Here is a 13595-nt window from a genome sequence, read left to right as displayed (position 1 = left end):
CTCAAGAGGGGCTGGGCAGTCACCTCTGGGGGTCAGGTGGTGCTGGAGGCAGCACCTGCTGGGGGGCTGCACTCCTTTAGGGTGCCCTGTTTGGCTTTGTGCTGGGTGACCTCCCTGTAAGCAGGGCTTGGTCTTTGGTTTTGCTGTTGTTGGCCTTTTGCCGCCTTGCTCCTTTGCCTGCCCACGACTGCCAACCCTGGAAGGAGGGTGTGAGCTGGAGCTCCCTTGGACCCTGACCCTTCCCTGTGCACAGACTGTGCCCAGCTCTTGGGAAATACAGCCTCCTTCTCTCAGTGTCATGGGTACAAGTGGCACCACTGAGGGCACTGGGCAAAAACCCAAAACCCAAGGTGAACTGGAAGCAGCAAGAAGATCAGGTCCAGTCTCCCAGATCAGGTCCAGTCTCAGGCCCTGGCAAAAGCTCCACTTCCCAACATGAGGTTTCATCACACACAGAGCAGGAAGGGGCTTGCTCTTCACTAACAGAGAGTTTCCACGTTTAGAACCTGTGCAGGCACTCCCAAGTCCACCCTGCCTGTGCAAGAGGCACTGCCAGAACACGGAGTTATCTCCCCCGAGATGAGGACCACATCTCCCAGCTCAGCACCAAGCGCCTGGGGACAACACCCAAGGCTCTAGCGCACGGTGACAGCCAGGCGCTGCTTTATTTCCTCCCGCAGCAGCAGCTGCATCTCTGCCACCTCCTGGCAGCTCAGGGCTTTGTCACAGGACTGGAAGGTCAGCCTGTAGCAGAGGCTCTTCCGACCGGTCCCTGGCTGCTGGAAGCTGTCCAGTAACTGGATGGACACAACCATTTCACCTGACACCTGCCTGGCAATGGTGTGAAAAGCGACTTCATCAAACTGCTCCCCATCGGGAAGCCAAAAGCTGACGTCATGCACATAGGAAGGTGGATACAAAGAAAAGCTCTTGAAAAGCCTTAACTCTCCTCTAGGAAACTGATGGAGGAACCGTGTGTCTGATGTCCAGAGCATTCTCCAGTCAGCTATTCCACACAGCAGCATGGCTAGGAGGTCAAGGTTCAATGAAGCAAAGACAACAACCAGCTCACTGCTTACTAGCTGATAATGATCTGTTCTTATAACTCCCACACAGGAGCCCGAAGTTTCTACCTCCATACAAATGAGGTACTCAGTTTTACTAAGCTGAGATTCAAAAGCAGCAAAGTCCTTCAGCTCAGCTGTTTCAAAGCTTGTTGCTTCCTCCAGACTGATCTTCAGTTTAAAGCTGGGAAGAGTCTGGTGAAGAGCTTGTATGCTTGATTTAATGTTCTTCACCAACATCTGGATACAGCTGTTCTCTGTACCTCTGTTAACTGCACACACAAAAACCATCTCATGAAAAACAGGCATGGAGTAAGGAGTGATAAGACACTGCCGGAAAACAGGGCCAGAAAGGACATGAAGTGTCCCTGGTGGAAAGGCTCCTCTTTGAATTATTGCCTGAGCATAAGGTAGAAGGGAAGGTCTAAGACAATACTGCTTTGAAGTGTGGTGTCCCTCTTGTACCTTCACCCAGCCATTCTTATCTCTGTCCCTGCAAAAATCAACACGGGAAGATAAAACTGCATTTGCCAGTCCATTAGGCATTTCTTCAGTGCTTGGAGTCTCCTCTGGGCTAAGAGTGATCCAAAAGACATTTGAGGGACAAACACCATTGAAGTGACCTTGATGGAGCAGAGAAAGGCAGCAGTCAATGTCCTCTAGTGGAAAGGCTTCGCTGAGCTCTGCTGTGAGCTTCTCCTTTATTGTCCGTACTGGATGATTTGAATTTAGCTCCAGGAAACCCCTGTGAAAAACAAAAGTGCAAATTACAGACACCACTGGACAGATTTCATTGCAGTGCCTTCCTGTGATCACCACTGGAGTGCAGCAGTTTAGCCAAAGAGGTCTCTGACATGAAGCCAGTTTCTAGGAACTACCTGAAGAAGCCAAGGCTCTTCTCCAAGGTGTTGCAGAGGCTTCAGGACAGCATTTGTCTGCAGGCTGCAATCATGATTTAACTTGCAGAGCACTGGAGCAGGCTGCCCAAAGAGGTCTCCATCTCAGGAGACTTTCAAGTCCCACCTGGACATGTTCCTATGTGATCTGCTTTAGGTGATGCTGCTCTGGTAGGAAGGTTGGACTTGATGATCTTCAGAGGTCCCTTCCAACCCCTACCATTCTGTGATTCTGTGAAGTGTACTTTTGCTGGTAAAAAAGGAATGGGATTTAACAGTCAGCATCACTATGTTTTACTCAGCAAAGGCATCACCAAACTGCAGAAATGGATCAAATTATTCTAGCCCTGGATAGTCTCCAAACTATGCAGCAGTTAATCTAAAAGCTCACCAGTTTTTATCCTAACTAGCCTTAGTGTTGTGGAATTAGCAGACACCAAGGCAGCTCCTGACTTTCTTCCAGAGGACACTAAAAAGCAGATTCAAACTTACCTATTAATTTTATCCACAAGTACTTGGGGTACTTGAAAAGAAACTTTTCTTCTCTCCAGCTCCAGCTCACAGCTCACAGGCTCGAAACACGGCAGTGGTGTGCTTCGTGTGAAGATGTGGTTCAAAGCACCCTTGACACAGAAAGATTTATCTTGGCTCCTGCCAATACACAAAAGCAAAGTCATTGATTTAATATTTCACAAGAAAACATTACTTAAGACCTCACTTGAACTCTGGGGCCCCCAAAAAAAGGACAGGGGTGTGAATATCAACTCTGTAGTTTTGCCTCATGATGGTTACCTGTAGCCTGTACACTGATATCCATGGATAGTTTCTGCTTCAAAAGGATGAACATTACTCAGGATAAATCCAGCTCCTGCTGCCGCAGCCACTACTTGCCAGCTGTTGTGCCATTCCCTCCTTGGCTGATCAGCAGGTGTCCCACCTTGTCCATTGCAAAGAGCCACATGGACTTCTCCTTCCTCTGTCAGCACTTCTGCAGAGCTGGAAGGACCACCACCACCAACAACAAAAAAGAATCCTGCTAGCACACCCAGAAATTTTATAATGCCAGAAAAATCACCTGTAGCACAGCAAGAAACTTGTGTCCTGCAGCCAGTTAGCACAGAACCACTTCTGCTTTACTCACCTACGGAAGAAGCGTGCAAGCAGCTCTCTGTTCTTCACGACCCCAGCCTTCCTCCCACAGTGAGGGAAATTGAAATAAATACAATCAAATTCCCTTTTCTCTGGCAAAAAATACTCCTTCAGCTTGGTGCAGTCCACAGAAAACAAAACTTCTGCTCCTTCAGAAGGGAAAATCAAGACTTTTAATGTTTCTTGTTGCAGAACATTTTAAGCCAAGGTAGCAGTTAAAGTCCTCTAGTCTGTTTTTAAGCATATCAAAGAAGCAGGCATCTTCCCACTCCAGGGCACCATGCAACACCAGAAAGCTTCCTCTACTCTCTTGCAGAGGCTTTAGCTACCTGGCCGTTTGTTTCAGGGCCATTTCAGTCTGATTAGATTTTGGGGTATTTGGAATCTTGGAATGTTTTGGGTTGGATGGGACCTTAAAGACCGTGCAGTTCCAACCCCCGGGCCATGGGCAGGGACACCTCCCACCAACCCAGGTTGCTCAAGACCTCATGCAACCTGGTCTCGAACACAGGGAGGTGGCATCCACGACCTCCCTGGGCTGTTAATAGCTGATTTAGCCTCTTGAACGGTTCCCATTCCTCCGAGATGCTTGGGGTGGTGAAGGGCTCTAAAGTGGCCAGGCAAGTCCCACGGAGGCACCGCAGTGCCAGGTCCCCGGTTTAACGGAGGCAAGCAGCTGCGGAGCCTTCCTTCAGAACGCTTACAGCTAATGGCCGAGTACCAGCCACGCCGCCCCTCTCCCCGTCCCAGCCTCCGGACCGAGGTCGCCGTGCCCGGGGGTCCCCACTACCGCCCTGCTTCGCTCCCCAACGGCCGGCGGAGCCCAGCCGCCAGGACCTACCTGCTTCCCGCAGCCGGCGGATGTTCTCCGCGGCTCCCCCCCGCCCGGACACCTCCTCTTCGCTCTCGTAGCAAGTGGCCAGCACGCAGGTCCCCGCGGCCCCGCAGAGGGACGCCGCGAAGGAGAAGTTGCCCTCCCCGAGCAGCAGGACTCGGCGCACCGCCGCCATCGGCGCGGAAGGTGCGGGCGCTGCTTCATGACGTCTCCGCCGGTCGGAGAGCTCTGCTGCCAGCCTCAGCGCCTCTCGGTGGCGGCCGGGAGGTTCCCTTGAGCCGGCTGCGGGAGCGGCTTCCTCCCTTCTGTCCGCCCTGGAGTTTGCCGGCAGCCGCTCCTCTCAGGGAGCCTCTGCGCCCTGCGCAGGGAGCTGCCCGCGGCCGCGGCGAGGGCAGGAGCGGAAACTGACGAGCGGCGGCAGGCTCGGGATTGCTGTTTGTGTGGCCTCAGCTGCTGCACAGGGCAAGGGCAGTACCTCACAGTCACACAACGGACGGTTTAAAATGGCACGAGGCAAGCTCAGCTATTGCAAGGCAGCTCTAAGATTCCCCCCTGGAGTCGTCTTTTTTCCAGGCTGAACAACCCCAGCTCCCTCAGCCTGTCCTCCTAGCAGAGCTGCTCCAGCCCTGGATATATAAAACGTTAGCCTTTTTTACTTATATTTAGCCATGCTAAATGTAAGTTTTTCTTTTTTTTTTTTTCCCCCCAGTACACTCACAGCTTTGAAACAAAATACTCTTCAGATTACAACGAGGGACGGCATCGGGGGATAAAAAGGAGGTACACAGAACTGAAGCCTAGTCTGCTGGATTTGGAGTGCAGCTAAGAGGAGCTTCTGAACGACATTTGTGCTTAGAGATGACAGAATTGGTTTCTGTCATTTTCTCGTTGTTGAGTTGTGCTCATGTGCCACCCCAGAACAGGTATTTCAGGTCGTTCAGGGAGTGGTATTTTGCATTTCAAGTGTTCTTGCCTAGCTAACCTCATCCTATTTCACTCAAAATGCCAATATTTTGCTCCTGAGTTTGTTAAAAATCCTGCTCTATAGAAAACACTTCCCTCAGCTGTGCTATCTGGATATACTCTCTATTTTGAACTTAGTTCTTCAAGGCTTTTGGGGGTTTATTCTTTTAGGATTTGAACGAGAACCTCAATGGTTTCTGGGCCAACACCCTGAGCTGGAACCTCCTTTGTTCAGCCTCACAACATTAAGCACAGCAGCATTTTCTTTGCTTGTGTCCAGCACTCAGGGAAGGACCAAGAAGGATGCAAGAAAAGCAACAGAGGCTGGGACAATCTGCAGCCTGTGCCTTCAGAGAAGCAGGAGCTCCTAGCAGCACTACAAGGATATCCTTCAAGCAAAATGACCAACCAAAGTTTCCATCTGCACCTGCTCTGAACTGGTTGCAGCCCTTGGATGCTTCTCCATGACATGAGTCACTCTACAGATTTAAGATACAGATGTCTTCCATTCAGTTGTTAATCCCCAGACTTCGAATGGTTTTGATTATCATGAAGTTGTTTTGCCAGCCTAACCTCCACTGGAGAAGCTTTTTGTGTTGCTTGTGAGACACTCTGAAATCCTCTGGCAACAACGAAGGGAAAGGCTCATGCAATTAGATGTTTGCAAAACATTAGAGGAGGGAAGTGAAACTAACAAAGTGTTTCTGAGCAAGACAACAAACTGCCCTGGACACACCTGGAGCTGCCCTGGACACACCTGGAGCTGCCCTGGACACACCTACCATGCCAGCTGTAAGCAAGAATGATACCAAGAATGTTTCCTTGCACAACAACCTTCTTCATCTTTCTTAACCAAACAATTCCCTTGGTCCTCAGCACTCAAACAACAAAAAGAAATGCAGATTGCTTATTCATGTTTTATTTGTTAGTGAACTTACTCAGCATAAATAATAAGAGAAGCCATTCAGTGTGGCTGGCATCTGACGAAAAGTGCCCTGGAATGGCTCCCTCCCCTCAGGGTGACTTTAAGTAGCAGCTACTTCCTTTGGGCTCCGGCGATGGCAGGCTTCTCCTCGCGGGTGATGGGGATGGTGCGCTCCGGGAGGTCGCTTTGTTTCCTTGGGGCACTCACAGTCAGGACACCATCCAGGGAGAGCGATGAGGTTATGGTCAGAGGGTCCACGTCATCTGGGATCCTGTATTTCCTGTTGAACTCCCTGGCAATAAAGCCGTGCTCATCCTTCAAAGGGAGAAGAGAAGGGACAGCCCTGAGTAGAGCTCTTCGCTCAGTTCCCTTTAAAACCCTGGGAGACTGGGAAGCTCCAGCGCTCAAATGAAAACTGCTCGCAGAGTTAGGAGTTTGGATTATGAGATGCCCTTATTAAAGAGCCAGGATGGGGCAAAGTGAGACTCTGCCCTTTCCTGGCTGCTGGTGCCTGCAGGCATCCTCTTTACAGGGGGACTCTATGTTCCAGCTCTTGTGCCAGCCAGAGCCTGGCTTCACTGCACAGTGGTGTGCTGGTGTTCAGAGATTTGTAGATTCATGGAGTGGGTTGGGTTGGAAGGGTCCCTACAGATCATGCAGTTCCAACCCCCTGCCATGGGCAGGGACACCTCCCACCAGCTCAGGTTGCTCAAGGTCTCATCCAGCCTGACCTTGAACACCTCCAGGGAGGGGACATCCACAACCTCCCTGTGCAACCTGTTCCAGTGTCTCCCCACCCTCACTGTCAAAAATTTCTTCCTCATCTCCAGTCTCAATCTCCAGTCTAAATCTGCCTTCCTCAAGCTTCAATCCATTCCTCTCATCCCAGCACTACAAGCCCTTGTAAAGCCATTTCTAAGATGCAACATCTGATGCCAGCCAGGCCTGTTCCTGAGAGCCTCCAGAGTTCTGCTAACAGTGAGCTGACCTCTGCTACAGTGCTTGGTTATTTTCTTAACCAAAACCAAACCAGACCAAAACTATTTGCAGAAGCTGTGTCAGGATTACAGGCTCCCAACAGCCACAAGTAATGCTGTTTTTCCTGACTGACAGATCTGTGCTCCTAGAAGCCCTCAGAGCTGACAATTCCAGTGACAGAGCTACTGGAACATGCAGATTTGCTTCCTTCTGGCAAATAGGAGAGGGTGGAGGTGGGGCTGGGAGATGGGGACAGGCTTTGGACAGGGTTTCTGACTTCTGTCTGCCCAGTTGCCCCACAGGTCTCCAGAGCCAGCAAGCGGTGGGATGACTGACAGCAGAAACACAACCTTTAAGAATTACAAACTGATAGATGAGCCTCATGGAGGCTCATGGTAAGGAAGTAGCTTCATGGTAAGAGGTGAGGGCAATGCTCTGATTCATGATCTGGTCGAAGCATTGCAGTTCATTGACAGCTTTTTGAATGCCTCCCTGAACTTCTGGCCTCATCTCAGAAAGAGGGAGCCCCAGAAATGCCTATTTCAAAGGTGATTTTCCCAGCTCAGTCCTCAGTTGATGTAACATCAGCGATAAATCTCCACCCTGTTGCTACCCAGTCTGGCTTCAGCTGGGGGCAGAGGCAGGGTGGGTTGGGGGTTGCAACAGAGCATCTTCCCTGAGGACTGGTTGATAACAAAGCAGTAGAAGCATTTGAGATGAGCACAGGAGGGGATTGGTTTGCAGCCTCCTCGTTTCCCCAGGGACTCTAGCAGTTAAAGCAGCAGTACCTGGCGCTCCTCGTGTTTCCCATGGATTTCTATCATGTCCCCAAGCACCTTCACTTTGAGCTCCTCAGGGGAGAAATGCTTCACATCGAGATTCACAGAAAATTTGTCCTTCTCCAGCCGCATCTGCAAAAGAAGGAAGAGCAGGTGAGGGGTTGAGCTTGAATAGGCTCCCAGAGAGAGCATTTCAGGGCTCAAGCTGCAATCCACACACACACTGCCTGCTCTTCAGTTTCTCCTGGGATTCTGCTCTGCCTGGCTTTGTCTCTTGCTGCCCTATTATGTTAACATCCATCACTGCAGTATCTAAAATCTCTTAATTCCATGGGAGAAATGTTCTCCTTGGGAGTGAGGAAGAGATTCTCTTAATCTGAATTTGTGAGCTCTGACTTTTTAGTGGTCATGCAGGGTTTGCATCCAGTTCTCTTTACAGAATGTCTGGAGGATTGCAGTTTCTGTGGCTGTGTTTTACAAAGCCTTTCAAGCAAAAGAAACCCCAAAGCTCAGCTGCAGGCTTCCAGGCTTTCCCCTGCACCTCTCCTCATTAGTAAGCAAACTACTGAACATGTCACTGAGAGCAGCACTGCTTCACTGCTCCCAGCTCTTACCTGAGCAGCAGGACTTCTGAGGCACCTGCTGCTAATCTCACCTCCTTCCCTGCACTCTATCACCTCTAGCAAATGCTGCTTTTTGCTGCTTCCTAAGATTGGGTTTACTTTTTTTGCCTGTCTTGGATGTGTTGGTGGGACTCCATGAGCTGGCTGGCTCTGTCTTCCTGCTGCATCCATGGTCAGAGCCTCCTGGAGATTTACTCTGGGATGTGGAGGCAGCCTCTGTGCCAGCTCTAGGCTGGTTTTCACAGTTTGATCTGGGAGTCTAAGTGCTTCCTTTTCATCCTCCTAGATTACTGATGAAGATTTCTTCACTGGGATCTCCAGATGTTATCTGTGCTTATTGTGGCTGCTTTAGTGGAGAGCCAGGCTCTGATCACTAAACCAAGGGAAATATCGTGCAAATACTGGAAAAAAAAAATTACTTTGCTCTTTTTTTTTTTTTTTTCCTTAGAATAGCTCTACAAGTTACTTGCAAGCAAGACAGTTGACCCTCCCCCCCCCAGCAACCAGGAGTTCCCACACTGCCTGACATGAGGATCTGGATCTGGCTACCCCTGCCCACTACTCCTGTGCTGTTTACTTCTCAGGAGAGATCTTTGCCCAGCAGTCAGGGAAATCAGGCTTCCTCCTTTCTCTCCTCAGCTCTCCCAGCCATTTGCCACACGCACTCAGCTCAGTTTGCCTCTGCTCCCAACACCATGGCCATACTTGCCCTCACTCGACTGATCATGCAGAGGTTCTTGCCTGCTGCAGTGGAGCAGAGGCACAAGCACAGCAGCCTCTTCCCCAGCCTTTTCCTAAAAACCACCTCCAAGCAGCTTCCAAGCTCTCAGCTCTCACAGGTCTCCAGCTCCAGCCCCATCAGGCTGTGCCCCCAGCAGCAGGGAAGAGCATGAAGAAGGGAATGTTACCTCAGAGAGTCCTGTCTCTAGCCAGCTGGGCATCCGAAGGATGGGGGATCTCATCAGGAAGGGGCTGAGGCTGGGGGAAGCAGGGAGCAGCTCTGACTCTTGCAGATGCTCTCCAAAAATCTGGTCAAAGATGCGACTCGGTGCCAACCAAGACAGGAAGGGTCTGCGGATGAGGGGGTTGTGAATGGTGATATCCATGGGAGTGCTCTGGAGGAGCCTGGCAAGCCACTGCTGCAGTGCTGTGCCAGGGGCGCCAGGCAGCTTTATACCCGTGCAGCTGGCCTGGCCTTCCCCCCTCCCAGGCCTCTTGAACAGTGGTGTCAGGGATTTTATTGTCCCACTCCTGGGCTGGTCCCTTCGGCAATGCCCAGTAGCTGTCTGGGGGATTTGAACAGACTGCTGAGGAGGAGGGGGAAGGGGAGAAGAAGAAAAGGAGCCTAATGGGGCAGCAGCCAAAGTGCCCTGCTGCCCACGTGCTGTTTATCTGCAGAGTCCCAGGCAGGCTTGGCGGATGTTGCCAGCTGCTTTGGGTGCCAGCAGGATCAATGCAGCTCCTATCTTTGGCTCACAGGGAAAATGACAAGGGGCTGTTGTTCTCACCGCCAGCACCAAGGCTTCAGCTCCCCATATCACCCACCAGTCTGGGAAGAGCTCTGCCTCTTCTTAACAAAGGAAGCCACAGGCCAGTTTTAGCCAGAGAGCAGGAAGAGCTCTCAGGAGGTCTTTGCTGAGGTGCCCCTGGCAGTGCAGCTCCCTGCAGCCCAGCAAGCCCCAGTGTCTTGGTGCACGCCCACTGGGCTGTGTGCAGATGGAGGGTGGCTTTCTCCACAGGGCTTCAGCCCAGCACCTCTGGTCCTTTACTCACTGCAGAAACCACTTTGTGGAGAGAGAGCACAGGAGCCTGACGTTCTGTGACCTCAGAGGATTCCACCAGCGGAGATAAAGCAGCCAACAGCCTGCATGGAGCTGCACTGTGACACACAGGGATGGATGCAAGCTTCTCCTGTCTGCTGTGCCCCTGCAGGAAGCTGATTTCCTATCATTATGCTCCTAATAGGCCTTAATTCCCACATTTATTTTCATTTCTGCCTCGCCTGTGAGCCTAAATCATGAGAATGGGTTCAGCCCAGCAACTGTTCTCAGAGAGCCAGAGCCAGTTTCTGCCTCTTTGAGCTCCCAGGTTCAGTGCAACTCCTGGCTCAGAGGCAGATCATTCTTACTCCCAGCTCACCAGCCCCTCACAGAAGGGTCTGACCTTCTTCCCATCAGCTTGTCTGCAAGGACAGGGAGCAGAATTTGCTCTGTGCTTGCCCCTTTGCCTCCTGCCCCCCCTGCTCAAGGAGAGGATCTCAGAGGCTGGGAGGAGGTTCAGGCTCTTCCCGAGGTGCCCCTGACTGCAGTGGCTGCACTGCCTGCTGGAATGCAGCGAGAAGCTTCCCTCATCACCCGAGCGAGGCGTCCTGGGGCCTGGGCCCGTGGCTATTTTTGGTCCATCTTTTTATCACACACTCCTCCCTGTGCAATCTGCCCAATTAAAACTTTGCAATCTGCAGCCTTCACTCTCAGAGGCAGGGAGTGCTTGGAAGGTCTCTTTCCCAGACACGCCATGGCTGCACGGACTGTGCCCCACGCCTACCCCATGAGTTTGGAGTATGAGTTTGCCAACCCCAGCAAGATCTATGACCAGAACTTTGGAGAAGGTAAGAAAGGAGGTGAGATCCTCTCAGGACTTTTCTCTCCTCTGGGGCAGGAGGGCTGGTAGAGTTCCCCTGGGCAGACTGAGCTCCAGAGCAGGCTAGGGAAGCAGGGGCTAAGGAATTTTGAGGCCAGGTCAAACCAGGGGGGAATATGCAGGGAATAGGCAGTCTCTCTCTTCAGGTCCGCCCCCTCCATCCATGCCCACTGCTGTCTGCCCTGTCCCTCCAGTGGTCTGGCATTCATGCATATGCTGTGCAAACATGGAGCAAAATGCTGTGGGAGTGGGGAGTTGTTGCAGCCAGGGGCTGTGGAGAAAAGCTGAGCTGGGGTGTTCAGCACAAAGCCAGGCAGTGGCTGGCAGAGGGGAAGGAATGTGGGCAGCAGCAGAACCATTCAGCACCAGCACAACAGCGTGAAAATGCAAAAAGCTCCAAGGAAAGCCCCCTGGACAATGGCACACAAAAGGTCTTTAGTTCCTCCAGGCAGTTTCTTCACCATCAGCATTTTCCGTGCCCATCCCTGGCTGTGGGTTTTGCACTGCAGAGCACCCACTGCATCTACCAGTCTCTCTCTGTCCACCCAGCAGCCATGCAAGAGCTGGATGCCAGCCCTTGGCTTGCTGGCAGCTGTTGGCTGTGTGGTGGGAAGCAGTGGCTGGCAGGCATCTACCTCTACCTGTGTTTTAGAGACACAAAAGTAGGAACCACAAGAGACTCCAGCCCTATTGTGCTGATGTGGTGGAGAACCAAGGTGTTTGCCAGGTCCCAGCCTCCTCCTGTCACCATCCCATATCTGCTGCACCCTTTTTCCAACCGGAGATCATAGGATCATAGGGTGTTAGGGGTTGGAAGGGTCCTATGGAGATCATCCAGTCTAACACTCCTGCCAGAGCAGGACCATAGAATCCCACACAGGTCACACAGGAACACATCCAGATGGGGCTGGAAAGTCTCCAGAGAAGGAGACTCCACAACCTCTCTGCGCAGCCTGCTCCAGGGCTCTGGGGCCCTCACAGTCAAGAAGTTCCTCCTCATGCTGAGGTGGAACCTCCTGTGCTGTAGTTTCTATCCATTACCCCTTGTTCTATCATAGGGTACAACTGAGCACAGCCTGTCCCCTCCCTCTTGACCCCCAGCCCTCAGATATTTATAAACATTTCTTAAATCCCCTCTCAGCCTTCTCTTCTCCAGACTCCAGACTCCCCCTGCAGTCCTCACTGAGCCTCCCTTGCAGGTGTGTCCCCCTGTGAGATTCTAGCCCCTGCGCTGTACCACGGCTACTACATCCGGCCTCGGATCAACAAGCAGCTGGATCGAGGCACCTCGGAGGTCAGCCTCAACCACCACCGCTTCCAGGTGTTCCTGGACGTCTGCCACTTCCTGCCCGACGAGCTCAGCGTCCGCACTGTCGACAACCTGCTGGAGGTGGTGGGGCAGCACCCGCAGAAGGCTGACCGCCACGGCTTCATCTCCAGAGAGTTCACCAGGACCTACATCCTCCCGCTGGACGTCGACCCCCTGCGGGTCAAGGCCACCCTGTCCCACGACGGCATCCTGAGCATCGTGGCTCCCCGGACAGGGAAGGAGGTGAAGGCCAGAGTCAACGAGGTGAAGATAACCCAAGAGGAGCGGCCAGTGGGGAAGGAAGAACAGTCTGAGGGAGGAAAAGGGAAGGAAGAATCCTAAAGGCCCCAGATCTGGGCTTGCACAGGGATGGGGTAGGGGGGGACAGGGATGGGGAATCCGTGGTACCAGACCCCTGTTTCTCACCATCGGTGTTTAGCAGGGCTGTGAGGCAGACAGGTAGATGGCAGACCTCTGCTTCTTAAGACTGGTGGCTGGAGAAAGGGACTTGGAAGTGAAAGAAAAAAGAGGGGGACTGAAGTGTGAGTGTAAAGGAGTGGAATGCAAGTCTTCTCCTAGGTCAAGTAGTCACTGAGCACCATGCAGAGTACTCTTCTCCCACCCCAAATGGAAAGGGTCACTCTTACCCCAAACTGTGAGGCTGTGCTGTGTCACAGTGGACTTTTAATAGCTGCTGTGCTCTAAACCAGAAGGGTGCTGGGAAGAGGGAAGAGATGGTCCCAGTGCCTCACTTCTGAGCTGATGGTTGACCTTTGTGGAGGTGGAAGGTGATTGTTGGTCTGTAAAAGCGCCTGCAGCTCTCAGGAGGAAAGAGGAATAAATCAGCCTCTGATCTTCCTTTGTTTGCCTGGATTCATGTTGCTCCTGGCCAAGCCAGGATGGATGGACAGTGCCTCAACTGCTCCAGGTGCAGGGAGCAGAGCAGCAGAGTTCCCACCGAGCTCATCTGTGGAAATGGCATCAGTGGGGACTTGGAGGGACTCTGCCCACAGGACAGCCAGGGGCTCCTCTGCAATTGCCCCCCCTGGGTCAGGTGCAGCTGGGGTTGCTTCTTCTTGTAAGGAGCCCTCAACAGGCAGTAGCCTCGAGGAGAAAAGCTGTAGAGTGATAAATTCTTGGAGGCTCAAGGTGCATTCCCAGACCAGCAGCTGGACTTAGCCCAGGTAAACAAAGGCCAAGCCACGGCTCCTGCTTGCTTCAGCCCTCTCATTCCTGGGTCACGAGGCTTCAACACACAGCCCTGGTGAGGGGAGCGACCACCCCCCAAAGTACCAGGGGGAAAGGCTCTGCTCAGATCCCAGGTGCCTTGCTGACATCCCAGCACTCTCTGCAGAGTCACAGAGGGGATGAGTTTGGCCTCTTTTCCAGGCACCATGATGCCACATGAGAAATGTCTCTGTGGTCCTGTAATGC

The 13595-nt window shown here is 52.3% G+C and overlaps 3 protein-coding genes across 3 annotated transcripts; 1 reads left to right on the top strand and 2 right to left on the bottom strand.

Annotated features, from left to right (window-relative positions):
* Positions 1 to 635: 635 nt before the first annotated feature.
* On the bottom strand, positions 636 to 4119 carry FDXACB1 (ferredoxin-fold anticodon binding domain containing 1). Its single transcript, XM_054395562.1, has 5 exons — positions 3951 to 4119; positions 3102 to 3258; positions 2753 to 2956; positions 2453 to 2611; positions 636 to 1809 (listed from the first exon to the last, which is right to left on the bottom strand). Exons 1-5 carry the CDS (start codon positions 4117 to 4119, stop codon positions 636 to 638), a joined length of 1863 nt encoding a protein of 620 aa, XP_054251537.1.
* A 1767-nt stretch (positions 4120 to 5886) lies between these two features.
* On the bottom strand, positions 5887 to 9318 carry CRYAB (crystallin alpha B). Its single transcript, XM_054395668.1, has 3 exons — positions 9121 to 9318; positions 7599 to 7721; positions 5887 to 6147 (listed from the first exon to the last, which is right to left on the bottom strand). Exons 1-3 carry the CDS (start codon positions 9316 to 9318, stop codon positions 5944 to 5946), a joined length of 525 nt encoding a protein of 174 aa, XP_054251643.1. The 3' UTR covers positions 5887 to 5943.
* Positions 9319 to 10726: 1408 nt separating this feature from the next.
* HSPB2 (heat shock protein family B (small) member 2) lies at positions 10727 to 12503 on the top strand. Its single transcript, XM_054395716.1, has 2 exons — positions 10727 to 10820; positions 12052 to 12503. The coding sequence occupies exons 1-2, from the start codon at positions 10727 to 10729 to the stop codon at positions 12501 to 12503; spliced, it is 546 nt and encodes a 181-aa protein (XP_054251691.1).
* Positions 12504 to 13595: the final 1092 nt, after the last annotated feature.

This window comes from Indicator indicator, chromosome 34, assembly GCF_027791375.1.
Source record: "Indicator indicator isolate 239-I01 chromosome 34, UM_Iind_1.1, whole genome shotgun sequence".
Taxonomy (NCBI): Eukaryota; Metazoa; Chordata; class Aves; order Piciformes; family Indicatoridae; genus Indicator; species Indicator indicator.
Note: the sequence above shows the minus strand (reverse complement) of the source record. Positions and strands in the feature narration are given on the sequence as shown.